Source organism: Zonotrichia leucophrys, chromosome 3 (assembly GCF_028769735.1).
Source record: "Zonotrichia leucophrys gambelii isolate GWCS_2022_RI chromosome 3, RI_Zleu_2.0, whole genome shotgun sequence".
In the NCBI taxonomy this organism is placed as follows: domain Eukaryota; kingdom Metazoa; phylum Chordata; class Aves; order Passeriformes; family Passerellidae; genus Zonotrichia; species Zonotrichia leucophrys.
Window position 1 is genome coordinate 98,648,703 of NC_088172.1, and position 16,894 is coordinate 98,665,596.

General features: G+C 41.7%; 1 protein-coding gene across 1 annotated transcript; it reads left to right on the forward strand.

The window, feature by feature from the left end:
- Positions 1 to 280: 280 nt before the first annotated feature.
- Positions 281 to 16,113, forward strand: FBXO28 (F-box protein 28). Its single transcript, XM_064709469.1, has 5 exons — positions 281 to 593; positions 6,301 to 6,410; positions 7,396 to 7,534; positions 9,917 to 10,112; positions 11,997 to 16,113. The coding sequence occupies exons 1-5, from the start codon at positions 381 to 383 to the stop codon at positions 12,389 to 12,391; spliced, it is 1,053 nt and encodes a 350-aa protein (XP_064565539.1). The 5' UTR covers positions 281 to 380; the 3' UTR covers positions 12,392 to 16,113.
- Positions 16,114 to 16,894: the final 781 nt, after the last annotated feature.

Sequence of the window (16,894 nt, forward strand, 5' to 3'; positions counted from 1 at the left end):
CCGGGCGGGGTCTGACTGTCTCCAGGGAGGGAGATTCCACGGCCCCCCTGGGCAGCTGTTCCAGCTGCTCTGCCACCCTCAACTTAAAAAATTCTCCCTCGTGTTGGCAAACTTCTCATGTTTCAGTCTACGGCCCTTGCTCCTCGTCCTATCACCAGGCACCACTGACGAGAGTCGGGCACTATGCCTCCAGCACCCGCCCACGAACGGCTCCCCGAGCAGGAGCAGCGACCCGAACCCTCACGCGCCGCAGCAGCGCTGGGGGTTCCATTTCCCTCACTCCCTGCGGGAGTGCCGGGGCGGGCCCGCCGTGACGGCTGCGGAAGAGGCGTCACAGAGAGGCGGTGCAGTCCCCCCGCGGAGGAAGGACGGGCTGCAAGATGGCGGCGCCGGAGGAGCGGCTCGTGTCGGAGGGCGAAGGCGGCGCCCCGGGCTCGGCGCGGCTCTCCCCGGCCCCGCTGCCGGAGGCCGCCGAGCCGCTGGCGCCCATGGAGCCGCCGCCTCAGAGCAACACGCTCATGGGGCTGCCCATCGTGGCTATCGAGAGCATCCTCAGCTTCCTGTCCTACGATGAGACGAGCCAGCTGCGCTTGGTAGGGGCCGCGGAGGGGAGGCGGCGGGGCGGGGGCCGCGGGGCTGCGGCCGGGACCGGGCTCAGCCCGCCTGGCCCGGGCAGGGCGGCGGTGGCGGCGGCCCCGGTGCCCCCGCCGGGCTGCTGCGCTGGCCGGGGAAGGGCTGGATGAGGTGGGGTGGGTGAGATGGGGCTTTATCCCTTCTCCGCTCTCCGTGTGCGCTGCCATACGCGCATTCCTAAAGCTCTTTATTCCGTCTCTGACTTCTTTCATTCCTTTCACGCTCTGTGAGAAAGCACCGGGCTGCCGGCGCCTCGTTTCTCCCAGTGACTGGTTGGGGTGGGTAGTCTATTGTGTCTCATATGTGTATTTATTTTTGCTTATAGGGCTTAAGCCTACAAGTGTAGGAGGTGGTGAGCCTGCTGCTCCAAGAATCCTCCTTTATCTAGAAATGTGGGTCAAAAAAGAAGATGTAAAAAAAAAAACCAAACCAAAAAAACCTGCCTGCTTCTTCCAGTCTTAGTGGATGTGTAATTAATAGCATATAGTATCTGCACCTCTGAACTTGATAATGCCAAAAAACCCCGCAGCTGTCAGCGAGGAGATCAATGTATATCAATATTTAACTGCCTGCAGAAGGAGCCTGATGTAAACCATGTCATATTATGATAAGCTGTTGTCTTACTGAATCCCTTACGAGGTTGTAAATGGAATAATAGTGAGGGAATTAATGCACAGCTTATGTAACTCTTAGTAAATGTGCATGCACTGTACCATTCCTATTTTAAGAACTCGATTAGTCTAAACTGGATAATATTACAAGTGTATTTCTGCAGGAAATTGGACTGCCTGTGTCCTGGCTCAGCAACCTGGAGTGTTGCATCCTGACTGTAACTATAAACCAAAAGCTCTTCAAGCAGAAAATCTGTTCTCATTTGTACTGCTCCAAGCACACCAGTTCCTAAATATTTCTAGAGTGTGCTGTCAGTCCCCTCAAGGCTTCAGCTTCTTCTGTGAGAGTAGGTAGTGGATCTGTCAAAAAGAAGTGGTGCTTGAGAACCACAGAATAGGCTGAGTTAGAAGTGAGCCATGAGGATCACAAAAGCTCCTGGCCCTGTACAAGACATCCCCAAGATCAGAGGTGGCACCTGCAGTTTGACCAGGGAGAAGGGAAATAAAATAAATCACATGGTGTTTGGTGTTGGTATCCCCAAGATCCCAGGTGTACCTGCAGTTTGACCAGGGGGAAGGGAAGTAAATCACATGGTGTTTGGATATGCCACGTTTCAGGCTCAGAATTGCAGGCACAGCCCGTGGCTGCAGCTTTCCCTTGCACCTTGTGAATGGCAGTGCCTGTGGGAGCTCCCACAAGTCCTCAGAAGGCTTTTTCTTTCTCCAGCTCTCAGTGTTTGTAATGCTCTGTTGGCAGTGAAGGTGAGGAGGTCAGGACTAAACCAGCTGTTTAACTCTCACTGGCACTTAGGAAGTAAAATGTGACACTTTTATCCTCTCTTGTATAGCACCTCCAAGTTCCTTTTTCTAGAAGAGGACTGCCCCTTTCAGAAATATGCAAAACCAGACTTGATAAATACCAACTTTGAAACACATGTAGAACAATACTGGGTGTAAAATGAAGGAAACTAACGATTCAGTTGGTCTTTCCCTACTTTGAGTTTTTGAGTCAGTGACAGCCAAGAAAATTAATCTCCATCAAATTCCTAGCTGTTGCCTTAAGCACATCAGAAGGCATTATGAGCATTCTTCTGAGAAGAAAGCAGCCTTTTGTTAACCAGCAGTAATGTAAAGAATCAAAGCCTTTCTGCTGTGAGCCCATAAGCTTGGTCAGCTGGGTCTCTCAGGTGGCTGCTCAGAGCTGGAGGTGTTCTTTTGGCAGACACTGCGTGTTCTTCATAGCTCCAGCTGCTTTGTCAGAGAGTTAAGGTAGCCTTTAAAAACAGTAGTGCCCAGGCATAAATTCAGAATGAAATTTCATTACTTTGGGATTTTTTAAGGTGGTGAGTAGCCTTTGGAGAGACCTGTGTGTTCCTGCTCTAAGAGCTGCCTTGCACAAAAGTAAATTTTTGTTTTCTCTGAGGACTGACTTGAGCTGCTTATCAAAGATGAATGTGTCTCTTATAATAAGTAGTATTGTGCTAAAGATACATTGCAGGAGCACATTAATTGAATGACAGATATGAAATTGCTCAGGTCTCATGCCTATTAGAAACATGCCCAAAAGCAGCCTCATTACCCCTTGGAATGTAGAATTCCATGGGATAAAGCATCTTGAGGAAGGCAGGAACATCCAGGACATCAATCAACCTAAACAAAGTTTGATCATGTTTAGACAAAAAAATGTGGATTCCCTAAATCAGTAATTTTGTTGCATTTTCTGGATCCCAGCATGGAAGGAATGGATGTCTTAATGTGCTTTTTATTTTGGAGCACCTTAGCTCAGTGATCCATAAAAAAAAACATCTCTGGACTGAACTGGGTTTGGATGTACAGTGTATACAAAACCCCAGACTGAGGAGTTGGCTGGGTGGGAGGACACAGAGCACCAGAATGTTTTCAGATTGAAATGGAGATAGGAATGTGCATTGTTTATGTAGAGCATAATGAGGAGCAGAATCTCAGGCATGAGATCCAGAAGTCTTTTTCTGTCCTCAAAGGATGAGGTAAAGAACATTTCCTGCTTGTGATGATTGCCATCAGGCAGGGCAGGGCTGTGGGCCCCTCATTGTGCACAAAGCTTTCCTGAGCATAAAGCTGCTGTTCCTGGGGTCACTGTGTGAGAAAGCTGAAGTGAAGCACCTACAGGTTAAGCACTGAAGTAGATCCAAAGAGCAGAGACTAAACAATAGGTATTCAGAGAGCAGTCATGTCTGAAATGAGGGAAATCTTGAGCCCTCAAACTTTTGTTCAGACAAAGTGAATGAGAGGAAAAGCAGCAGCTTTTTGCTTTCAGCCCTTTTGAGTATTTACTTCATCTGCTTCCTGTGATGATCCCCACGAGAGAAGCACAGAAAACCCCAAGGATGCCAATGTCTGAAGCTGTAATGCTTTGGACAAGCCCACTGTGCATGCTGACAGGCAAGCTCACTATCTTCCAGCTTTTGAAGGCTCCTTTTACAGGGATATTTTTAGTGACTTGCAGAAGCTTTGAAATTTTTACCTCAGTGGGATAATAATGAAATTCTTAGATTCCAGTTTCTTTTTCAGTCACATGTCTGAGCTTGGCACTTCCATTCAGGCTATTACTACAAAAAGCATGATTAAAATCTCACAGTCCACAACCTCCTTCCATGGACACTCTGAGAAAGTTATCTTGGATTCTGACACACATCAGGATTACTTCGATTCTTCACCAAACTTGTGCTTGTTTCCTGCACAGTTTGGACAGCATGGCTTTAATATTCCCAGTTTCAGTCAGTCTGTGTTTACAGGCATTTCTATTTTAAGGTTTCTTGATGAAGTTATAAGCATTTTTCCCTAAAAATAACTTACTTTACCCTAAAAAAGACGTTTTACAGACATGGTGTCAGTGTTCTGTCTAAGAAAAATAACATATTGAATCTAAGTACTCCAGGACATTTTATATTTGTTTTGGAGCTGGTTATCTGGTAGTGAAGCTTGATAGAAATAAAACATGCTTTTTAAGGAAGTTAGTAGATTGTGTCTGTGTGTTTACAAATGAAGTGGAAATTAGTTTATAGGATCATAGGAAGCTGCTTTCACGTAAAAGTCAGCACAACCTCTCCTTCTGCTTTTTAGATGGATTTGGAATACCTTTCTAACCCTGAAACTTGAACACAGGGTCTGGTTGGACTTGACCTTTGAGGAAACACAGCCTCTTTCAGCTCTGTGACTAAAATAAGAAAATATTCACCAACATTGCAAATACAAGGATAAGAAAATTCAATTTATGATCTGTTGGATATGTAATATCCAATTGTCTTGGACTGCTATGGACACCTAAAAGTGTAATGAAGCTACTCTACATCTCTGTTCCTATAAATCCAGGTGCTCTGTGGTTTACCTGGTGAACTAGCTGAGAATTAGGAGATGATTGGTAACATAAGTTGCAAACAAACACTTTTGATTTCTGGTGGTCCCGGAGTTTGGCTTGTGGACCGATTATTGGCTAAATATGGGTGATGTCGAGAAATTGGAGCAAATAATCCTTCCTGCTGGGTAGGACAAGCGGAGGAGGAAGGTTCAAACCCCGGCGCGGTTGGTGTGTTGGGCTGCGGCTCCCTGGGGTCTCTTTGCCGGCAGGTGTCACTGTGAGCGAGGGTAAAGCCGCTCTGCTCTGCCGCCTGAGCGCGGCCGGGGATGTTTCCTGTGCTGCCCGGGGGCCGCAGCGCTGCCGCAGCCCTGTGCGGGGCCCGGTTCCTGCTTCAGGGTCCGGTGCCATTGGAGCTGCCAGAAAGCTGCAAAGCCTTGACTCAGAAACGATTTAAATCCGCTGCGAGCTCAGGGAGGAAAGAACCATTTCCTCCTTCCTGTAGGAAGGGCCGGCATTTTTCCTTATACACAGGAGATGATTTAACTGGATCGCTGAGTGTGCTGAGGCTCGCCCTGTGCCGTTTGCATGGCTGATCCTTCTTTGTTAAGGATGTAATACCGAGGAGCACAGACAGATCCACGGCCACTGCTTAAAGGGCTGTGGATGTCTGTCTGAGCTGTCTGAAAGTGGTCCGTTCTCACAGAACTTGGCTCACAAAGCAGAGCTGCTTTCTTTTTATACAGAAGGCATTACACAAAGTAATTGCAGGTTTTACTGGGAGAGGTGAGAATCTTCTTCCTCAAGGTATAAACTTACACAGACTTTGAAGTTATGAAATGATGAGTGTATGGAGGAAAAGAGTGTTTATTTAAAAAAAGAAAACAGACTTATTTATTGGCAAGTGGGGTCACAGTGGGAGCTGTGGACCTAAGTAGCTAAAAAATCCCAACAAACCCAAAACTGCTTCAAAGAACAGTTGGGTCACTAAGCTCTTGTATCTTCAGAATTGAATAGCAATTGCTTTAAACCTTTGTATGAGTTGGCTTTGTCCTGTAAGGGGTAACTTTGTGAAGGTTTAACTTATTGTATCTTCTGCAGCTCTTCATGTCCCTTCTTCCTAAATCTGTGGGGTAAAAACCCCTGAGACTACTGGTGTCCAACAGCAAATAGAGGAATTATTTAAACAGAGAAGACTTTCTTATACAAAAAGGAGAATCTTGTTCCATCTGCAGTGTTTTCCATGTGTTTTTAAATGTAATTGTGGTTGAGTTAAAAAACAAAAGCCTTAAACACTGAAAGAAAACCATGGTGATTTTTTGTCTGTAAAGGTTTCTGGTTTTGAGACTACAAAATACTAATTTCATCTACCAGAATCACTGTGGAGACCATGCAGAAAGCCAGGCATGGGCATCTGCAGCTTCCATTAAAATCAGAGGAAATTGTATTTACTTCTAATGGGTGCCATTCAGCCCACTGTGTCTTGTTAGGCAAAATCAACATTTATTTGTGAATTGTGTAAAACATAGCTGCTCCTTTTTGGAGTATTCTGATCTTTGGTGGCGATGGGAATGCCTTCATCTCAACTGCAGGTTTTGCTTGTTGAAATGGAGCAAAAAACTGTAAGAGAATCTTTTGCTAGCTGGCAGGTAGGATAAGATAATAGTAAAAGTGAGTTGTGGCCTTAATTGAGCCTTAAGATTTCTTTTTACTTAAATACAGGTTTGTAAGCGCATGGACTTGGTTTGCCAGAGAATGTTAAATCAGGGATTTCTGAAAGTGGAGAGATACCACAATTTGTGTCAAAAGCAAGTTAAAGCTCAACTTCCAAGGTATGTACCAGTTAAAACTACAACTAAACTTAATTATGTTAGATTCATTTAAGCAGGTTATTGAAAAGAAATTCCTTTCTGGCTAATTCTCTTATATATCTTGAAAATTTGAGTCACATTTGCCTTTATTTAATTTTTTTTGGTGTAAAAGCACCTTGAACCTAAGATTTAATTACAGAATAGTGGTGTGAGAAGTGTGTCTGGTATTTCAAACAGAGAAGTCTGGGTTCTGTATTAATCAACTCTTTTGGCAAATCAAACGAGGATTCCTGGGAATGAATAAATGCCATTCCTTTTCAAGAACAACTGCCTTCACTGATGATTTATCAAATATTCTGCTTTAAAAAAGGCAAGGTTTATCACTGGCAAGGATTAAATGGGAACAAGGAAGAGGGGTTTGACATGTGAGCATTACTGGGAACTGGTTTCTCACTAAAGCCATATCTTTCTTCCTCTTTCCACTGAATAAGAGCAGCTGCTGCTGTGTCCTATCAGATTTCCCAGTCAGAGTGAAGAAACTAAATGCTACTTGGCATAGAGATCCTTTCTCAAAAAGGGTTTCTAGCTCAACCTAAACTTCACAGTAGTTATTTACTGTGTAAACTTCACTACCAGTATATTACATTTATTATTTCAATTGCATTGAAGTACTGACCATATGAATGAGTGGGATAAATACATTCCCTCTGACTCAGTGTCTGCTGCTGTCAGTATTGCACTCTTGTTCTTAAATGTCCTCAATTACATACAAAATTTACTATACATAAGGTATAGTAATTACTTAGAAAACAAACTTTGTCTAAGGAAGTGTAGCTGGGTCACTAGGTTAATAGGTTACTAGCTGGGTCTCTATAGTATCTATTATTTCTATGAAGACAGATATTATTGGTTACAGGGTTTTAAGGGTGAAATTAACTTGACAAATGTTACAGTTGGATTTTTGACTCCTTGTTAAATGAGTGTCACCTCGTGGTGTGTTTTCCAGACGGGAGTCAGAGAGGAGAAACCATTCCTTAGCTCGCCATGCAGACATCCTTGCTGCTGTGGAAACGAGGCTCTCTCTCCTAAATATGACTTTCATGAAGTATGTGGATTCCAATCTCTGTTGCTTCATACCTGGAAAGGTAAAATGCAGACTGTATTATGTGAATATGTATCTGTGTTTAAAAATAAGATTGTGTAAACCTGGCACAGCTGAGGAAAATTGATATTGTGAATATATATATATATATATACACACTTGCAAATAAACCTGCAAGCCAATACTCTGTTTTACCAGGCAGTCTGAAATTACTAAACCAGGCTATATTTAAATATTAATTATTATAAATTAGATTTCTCTTTGCCCTTAGATTCTCTCTTGAGTCTGATGTTTGGCTTGTGCTATACTCATCTTCTACAACCTTTTAGAAAAAGAACATGTGATCAGGCCATCTGAAGATGTAGTAATTTAGATTACACATAACACTGGGTACTCAGTCAATCATGATTTTATGCACCTTCTTAAGGATTTGAGTACTTCAGGTTAATTGAATTAAGGTATTTAGTATGTCAAAACACTGTTCAGTATTACAGTGGATGGTATATTTTTGTACAGTAGGTGGAATTAATTTTAAATGTAAAGTGTGTTAAATGGGAACATTACTGAACAGTTCTGGTGTTTTAGAATAGCAGCCCAGCATTAAATATAAATTATGCAGGCAAGATGTACATTTGAGATACTGATGTTTTATAAGCTATGAAATCACCAGTGCACAGGGGAATTGACAAAATCAGGCTCAGAGGAAGACTGGTACAGCTGAGGGATTAAATGAGATCAGTGAACATTATCCTAATGCTCTATTCATTGATCTTCCCTATAAGGTGTGGATATGTTGATGTTACTTTTTGGTGGGCAGAGAACTGAATTGCAGTGAGATGAATGGAAAGGATTCTGGGGAAGCATGCAGGCTTTTATGCATACAGTGGTAGGATAAACTGTGGGCAGGGAATGCATTCTTATTGTTATCTTATTTCTGTTACTCTTGTTGACTTGATATTTAATTTATTTTTAATTATATCCTTGTATGACTTTACATTATACTGTTATATACCATGTATTTTTAAAAAATTAATATAATGAAGTCAAATGAACTTAAGTCCCTGATATTTACATGGGGTAAATGGGATTCTTAAGAAAAAAGTTGCTTTGCTGTTCTGAAGAGTAGAGGGAAAGGCAGAACTCACCCTAGCCCAGCAGAGGGAAGGGCAGCGTTTATCTTAGACCAGGGGTGTGCAGGAGTTGGGCAGGTGAGTTTTCTTTTCCTTGTGGACACCAGCTTGTAAGCACCTTGATTTTATTTTGATACAACTGCTAAAAAGTTGTTGGTGGTTTTTTTTTTTAATTATTTACTTGGTGTGTGAGTTTGCTAGCACTGCTGCACTCTCAGCACAGTTATCAGTTCACCCATTAATTAATATTTTGGTCAATCAGATTCAAGGCTTAGTGTTCACTTACAGTCTGAGGTTTCCCTCCCACCTGCTTTGCTTCCCTCAGGAAATGTCACCATAGAACTGCCAGGAAGTGAATTTGTGTTAGAATATGCAAATCCTGGTTTGAGGTTCAGCATTCTGTGATAGCAGAGCACTGCTGCAAGGTTTTCTATTGAGGATGTTGTTGCTAATAGGATATAAAGTGGATGAAATTAGAGCAGTCATTTGTTGTTTGTTGCTTGATGAGAAACTTAGGTCTTGTCTAGCTTTTGGGACTTTTTAGCTAAGCTTCCTTTATCAGACCAGAAGGTGCAACTGTATTACAAGGTCCTTATTATGTGTGTTCTTCAAACATTCTTAATCCTGTGCAAAATACCTGTACAGCTTTGGCTAAGAGACCAGCACTCCTATCTTGACCTGCCTCAGATTTTAATTCATAAATTAAAATCTCCCTTCATCTCTCTGTATCTCTCCTAACTAAAGGGCTTTGCTTTCCAAACCTGTCAAGAGAGTTTTGTTCTCTGTCAGTAGTGAATTGATGTTTTGTAAATGAATATATTTTGGATTTAATCTGAATTTGTAATATTTTGTGTGTATGGAAGTGGACTCAAGTAAATATTTACAGCTCTTCAGGCTGACATAATGCTAATTCTTCTTACTCCAATTCTGTTTCATGGCTGGCAGGGATAGTGACTGCTCTGCTTTAGGGCTTCTTGCTTCAGGTTCTCCTGCAGGAAATGATCATGCTTTGCTGAGTATAGATTATGTAACTTGCAAGCCAACTATGCCTGTACTTCACATTTCACCTAATGAGCATTATTTCATGACTTTGAAGAGAGCTGTTGTGATAGATTTAATGAATAGCTTCTCTGATACATCATGAGCAACACTTCAAAAAGCTGATCTGGAACTAAAACACACAGTGGTGTGCAACTGTTATGTGGTAAAAACCCCTAAATATGCCAGAATTCCTAGAACAAACTGAAATAATCTTGCCTTTATCAGAAAATCCTAATTCTTCTTAAATGTTTTAGGTAATAGATGAAATTTATCGAGTGCTAAGATATGTAAACTCTACAAGAGCTCCTCAGAGAGCTCATGAAGTTCTTCAAGAACTAAGGGACATTTCCTCCATGGCTATGGAATATTTTGATGAGAAGATTGTTCCAATACTGAAAAGAAAGATGCCTGGGTCAGATGTATCGGGACGTCTAATAGGAACTGCCCCAGGTATTAATTCCAACGTATAGTTAACTTTTATTTAGTTGTTCTTTAAAACAATCACAGCACTGTATGTTTTCTAAGCTCCCTCCCTTCCAGGGGAGCTTTATTACATTAATATTGATGATACTTGTTTTTAAGAATGCTAACTGAAATTCATTTGCTTTGAAAGTTAAGGAGCCTTTGTACTGCTAAAAGAACAGTCACTTGAATGGATGTTGGAGTTATGCATAGTGTGTATTCATGAAACAAATGCTTTTGTGCCACAATGAATGAGACTTGATCGCTGCATTTGGTTGAAATTTGGCACATGAGATGACAACTCACTGCCTTTTATTTTTAGGACAAGCTGCAAATGAATTTGTCTAAGCTGTAATAGCACATAGAGGGCTGGAATGGGCTTTTTTTACTTTGCTGGGGGAACTGTTTTATGCACTAACAAGCAAAGTAGTTACAGGTAATAGTGAAAAGGCAATTAAAATAACAGTCTATAAATAAGCCATTTAACTGGTCCTTGGAATACTCTGTCAGACTTTCCAGAACTTTTGTGAGCTAAACTCCAAGGTAGTTGCCTCTTGGCTGAATTTATCCTAATGGTAAAGGCAAACGATTGGTAAAATTGTAGCATTTTCCCTATACAGGATGTGTTCCCATTTTAGGAAGTGTGAAATTTAACTTTCTAGAAGGATAACTTAGTAAAAATTAGGGGAGGGAAAGTACATCTTAAGGAAAAACCAATAGGCCCAACTTCAGATGGTTTTGTTTCTTGTATGTCCTGTCCATCCTTTTAGCCATAAGTGTGTATGCCAACTTTAGTATATCCTGCTAGTTGTACTTTAATTTTTATAATTATATAAATTTTAATTTTAAAATTATAGTCCTGCTAGTTGTACTTTAATTTTTAAAATTATATATGGGTTTAAATTTTTTTAATTATATGTGTTAGTATATAGTGAGCCTCTCAGCTGAGGAAGTATTGCCCAAACCCAAGTTGATATCAATCAGCTTTTCAAGGCCAAGGCTTTGTGGTGCATTAAATGCCTCCCTCTTGTTGAGGGAAGGGCAGCACCTCTCTCTTAGTGTCCCATAGTGGTAGCTGTGCTGCCATCCTAATGGAAAAAAAAGAGGAAAAGGAGGATGACTGTTCCAGACTCTTCTGTCTGTAGAGCACTTAAAGTTGCACCTCAATTGCACAGCCTTGCTACAAGAGTATAATGACAGAAAAAGTGATAGATACCTTTTATGGCAGAAAAAGTGAAAGAAATTATACAGTAGCTGTTAGTCTCCTTGATTTGCAGGAACTTTATTAGAATCAACAGTTCCAAGCTCAGATTCCAGTATGGTTTTAGTGCTTAGGAGGAGTGATTCTAAAGAAGCATGGAAAATAAATTCCTTTCTTCTAAAATGTAAGTTATACCAAAATACCTTGTTAAGTTCCAAACTACAATTTCTTAGAACTTTAGCTGCAGCTAAGACAGCAGAATTTTGCTGTTCTAATGAAAGATATTTATTCAGTCTTAACTATTCCATATTAAGTAATTTGGAGATGTTTTGTGGGATTTTGTCTTAATATGTGTGACACTAAGTCTAGATGACAACACAGTAGTTGTACACAGTTTTTGATGCAGCAAAAGGAGGGGGGCTTATATACAGGAAATGAATTATGAACATTTTTCCTGACTACTGAAAAGCTGTAAGTATTTTAAATTAAACTGGTTGTGCTCTGAGATTACCACATGTTCTTGTTAGACACTTAAATCTGTTTGCCTGTTGACATAACTTGCAGTGGGTGCTCAGATTCACGTGTGGGGAGTAGGGATAAGGAAAATACAAACACTGGGATGCCGTTTGTGCCCGTAAGTTGCAGAGCATTAATCACAGTTGTCTCTGAAGTTCCAGGGCCTTCTGCAGCGCTGACAACCATGCAGCTGTTCTCCAAGCAGAGCCCTTCCAGGCAGGAAGTCACCAAGCTGCAGCAGCAGGTGAAAGCCAACGGCACGGGGCTGACGGCGCTGAAGCGGGAGATCTCGGAGCTGCGCCTCAAGGTGCAGGAGCAGCAGAAGCAGCTCCAGGATCAAGACCAGAAACTGCTTGAGCAGACCCAGATCATTGGGGAACAGAACGCGCGCTTGGCCGAGCTGGAGCGCAAGCTGCGCGAGGTGATGGAGAGCACGGTGGGGAATTCTTCGGGCTCCGGCTCAAACGAACAATCTCCCAGGAAAAGGAGGAAGGCGGTGGATGCCACGGACTGTCCCAGGAAATCCAAACGCCTTCGGAACAGAAAATAACTGCGGAGGAGACAGCGCCTTCAGGAGGATACACTGCTCTGGTAGCCCAAGCAGGCCTGCTTGTTTGGATACTGTGACCAGCTCATGGTGTCACTTAGGCTGCTGGCTCTTCAAAACACCACTTAGACTTGAACAGTGATTTTCTTTCATTGACTTTTCCCCTGCTTTCTATATGGGTGGGCCTAATGCACAGAATCTTTAAGATTTGCAATAGCTACATACTAACCAGACCTGCTCTGTTATGTTTTGAAGGGTTAACCTTTTTTTCCGTGCAGATGTGTTTTAAAGTAAACTTATTTGTGTTTATGCATATGTTCACATGAAATCTTAAATAAATTGTCTTAACTGACTAAATGGTTAAGAGTAAAAACAGATGTCCTGTTCACTTGAAGGAAAGATCCGCATTTAAAAACCTTGTTTTTGAGAACTTGACCTTTTTTGTTACAAGTGACCTTGTCTGGAATGTCTGAAAAGTTGTTAATACTTTTTGGGGTTCTCTGTAACGAGTAAAACTGACTTCTTACGCTGCAGTATTGGCTATATATTTTTGTAAACTTCCACAGAAGGGCCTTCTATCCAGTCTTCACATGCACACACCCTGGTCCTAGGTCTTAGGAGCCATATTCTGCATTTGCATGGATAGATGCATGTACAGCTTAGTCAGCCTGCCAAAAGCACTTGCCTGAAACTGTTCCAAACTCTGGGAGAGAGCACAGAGAGCTGTCAAGCAATTCCTTTGTTCCTCAGCCACAAGTCAGTCTCTGCTTTGGGCTGTGTGGCTGCCCCTCGCCCTGCCTGGAGGGCAGGGATCCGTATTTAGCCAAAGCTGGAGAGAGGAGAGGCTGCCTGTGCATCCCTTGGGTCCTGGCCAACACCCAGCACCTGCCAGCTGTCCCTGGAGTCACCAGGCTCTGGGGACATCACTGGAGTGAAATGCTGTATATGGTAAAACTTCAGCTATTTTGTGTGTCTGTGTTGGGGTTGGGGTGGAAATTTCTCTGTTACACTGATGACAATATTCTAAGCTTTCCTTATCCTAAAAGGTAAATCACTTCAGACAGAGCTTTAATTTCTTTTGCACTTCTGTTTTGAGCTTGTAACTGGAAAAGCATGTCTTGCACTGTTCAGTCTCTCTGGTCACTTTAACCACCTCAGAGTTGTGTACAGTGATTATTCCCCCCCTGCCATCTGTATATTTTTGGAATCTTATACAAATACCATTGTCCTTGGTTTTGTTTTAATGTACTAAACTATGTAGCTTTATAATTTGACTTTTGTTTTCTTTTTTTAACCAGCTGCTGCTTTGTCTTTAGGTGGTTCTGAATTCAACTTGGTATGGCACTGAAAATGCAAACGCTGCATTTTGTAGCTGTTCACAACCTTGATATTGCTGCTGTGGGTTAAAGTGCAAGTCCATTTTGTATGGCTGTCAGCATAACCTAGTGGCTGTATTTAAAGCACCAAACAAATCAGAGGTTGTCTGGTCAGGTGTTATATAATCGTGGCAAACTGACATTTTCTACAATTTTTACTTCTAACACACAGTAGCTCATAGCAGAAGTAACATTACAATTGTCTAATATTTGACAGACATTCAGCTTTCAAATAAACTTCTCGAGTAGTTTGAGTCTTTTCCAAAAAAAAAAGGCATTTTTCTTAATAATCAACGATATTATAATCAAGAAACTGTTAAAGGAGCATTTGCTTTTATTGGTTTATACAGCTCAGAATGTTTGTTACAGGTAACTCTGTCTTGGAGATAGATACCTGCTATTCAGCTTAAAAATACTGGCATATACCTGAACTTCTAAAAAACAATTTTGAGTCAAAGGGTCAGCATGATAGCTAGAATTACTGTGTGATACAAATTCATTGAATGGTTATTTGTGATAAAAAATTCCTGTAATGGACTAATTGCCAGCTACTTGTGGTTAAATGCTTCCAAACAAGTATAAACTTGGGAATTTCATTTACTGAAGGGGTTTATTCATACATTTTGAATATTTTCACTTCAGATTCTTTATTAATTTCTAGAATATGCAGACAATGTCCCCCTCCCCACCATGCCAGTGTACAAATCATTTCAGCTTAGTCCAGAGCAGCATTTCTGGACATGTTGGGGAATCTCTGGCTGTTCTTAAACTGAGCTGGAAAACAACAGCCAATTGTTATGGAAGTGTTCTCTGGGAACTGTGCCAGCTTGGACCCTTCAGCTCAAGGAAGTATCGTGTGCTCCAGGATTGCAGGTGCATCCTGCTCCTCCATGTGCTGACATTTTTCATTCCAGTGAAATGGAATGAGGCCCATGAAACTTCAGGGGGAGAGGGGATGGTTACAAGAAATTCCACAATAAAGGTACACCAGTGTTTTGTGTTTCACATCCCAGGGAGGGAAACATCAGATGGCTCTTGGCTGGAATGTACACCAGAAAAATATACACATGGGAAATAAAACCAGAATGAAATAATTGTTTGGACAAAATAGCTGGAGCTTTAATTTCTGACACCACATTGTCCCTTGTTAAATAAAAAGGATAAATTTTGCAATATCTGAACAAGCTGATGAATCACCTGAAGTAAAACTGTATCTCTTTTCACTCTCCATGCCTGTGCACGTTTATGTGAGTTGGTGTATCAGCCTGGAAGTCGTGTTGGTGGTGATCAGTGATTGTATCATCTGTTCAAGGGAGAGCCTTGAAACACTGAGACTGAGATGCAGTTTGCAAAATTACCTGAGAAACTGATTTATTTGCATGCACTGTTCAGTTTCAGTACTTGTTTCTAGGGCTGAAAGAAAGGCCAGAGCTGTCAGGGAAAGCAATTTTAAGTGTCTTAATATCTGATTTCTTAAAAAAACTTGAAAATACGGAGACCAGCTTTACTGCATTTTTCAAAATAGTACTTGCTTGGAAACTTAGCACTTGCTTAGAAAAATAGCACTTGCTTTTTGTTTCATAGTAAGGTTGGGGATTTTTAAAATGAATTTGTGTACCTAGTGATCATGGTGAAAATAAGATCAAAAGGTACCATAGTGGAAAACAAATGGAACTTGGTCAGTTCCTGGTATTCACCATTGCATGTTAATGTTCATTAATGCTACAAAGGATGCCTGTGTGTAACTTGTTAATGCAAAAGGTGAGACAGAATTGAACAGAAACTTGGTTGCTCTTCCTCAGATCTCACAGTGAATTGTGGGGAGCACTAGGGCTGCCAAAGGAATTTTGAACATCAAGAGCCCCTTGAAAATAGGGTGATGTAGGATATAGTGCAATGTGTCTCAGCACAGGAGAGGATTCTCTGATTCCTTGGTGTTCCTGATGCTTTTAGGAGGGTAATTAGCAAATTTCAGTGATTGTTACTTCATGAATTAGTAAATTCAGTTTGGACTGTTTTACAGCAATATGTCAGCTAGTTGTGAACTATTCTGTTCAACTCAAGTTGCATTTCTGTGCTACTGTTCACTGTACCTGGGCCAGCTTGCTTGTCCATGTGCTCTCCACTCCTGCAGCTCTCCTGCCTGGATCTCACCTTCCCCAAAGTCCTAGCTTTGGTTCACATGGAAGTGAACATTCCAGGAGTTTTGTTCAAGCTTTGTGCCAGCTGAGGACACAGTAGGTCCTGGATCTCACTGTCTCTGGAATGGAAAACATCAGATACAAACACTGTTGGCTTGCTGAACACCTAATCTTGGATATGTTACACAAAATGATCAAATGCAGTGATTAAATAGGGAAAACACTTTGCTCTCCAGTACACTTGGGCAATTAAATTGCCCAAAGCTTCCCTATTAAATATAGATTTTTTTTTTTAGTTGTTTAAGCCTTGTTTAACTGCTCTGGAATGTTTAGTTTATAAACCTGGGGTATTCTGTTTAATTCATGACCATTTACAAACCTGTGTGTGTTTGTGGTGCTCTAAACCTGCCTTTGTGCACCAAATTCCTGATGTGGTGTCACTCCTCCAGTGCTCCTGTCACCTGCTGCCACACTCCTTTTGGCAGGATCCTTCCCATGCATGAGGAGCCCTTTAGCACAATGATGGATAGCAGAGCTAATATTTGAACTCCAACCAGAAGGGAAGGCTGTCAGAAGTGTTACATGTGGTGTTTGCAGTGCAGCTGAGTGAAACACTGATGACCCCAAGAATTCTGCAGTCAGCTGCTGCACTGGCAACCCCAAAGCTTCCTGGTTTATTGTGAAATGGTCACTGACCAAAAAGTAAACCTGGCAAGGCCACAGAGCCTCGATGCAATCTAGGCATCTGCTTTGCCCCTGATGCTGCACCAGTCTGCACAGTTCAGATTCTGTGACTGAGGAGAGAAAAGCTGAGCAAAACCTTTCCTGTGTCTCACCACCTTGCTGCATTTTTCACTTCTAAATCCCACTCTAATGTGCTCTAATTAAAATGCATGCAAACCAAACTATTCACAAAAGTGCTGTTTTATAGATCCTGTGCTTTGCCCACTGCTTCACAGAATTGCAGACATTGAATTTCCCCTCCAATA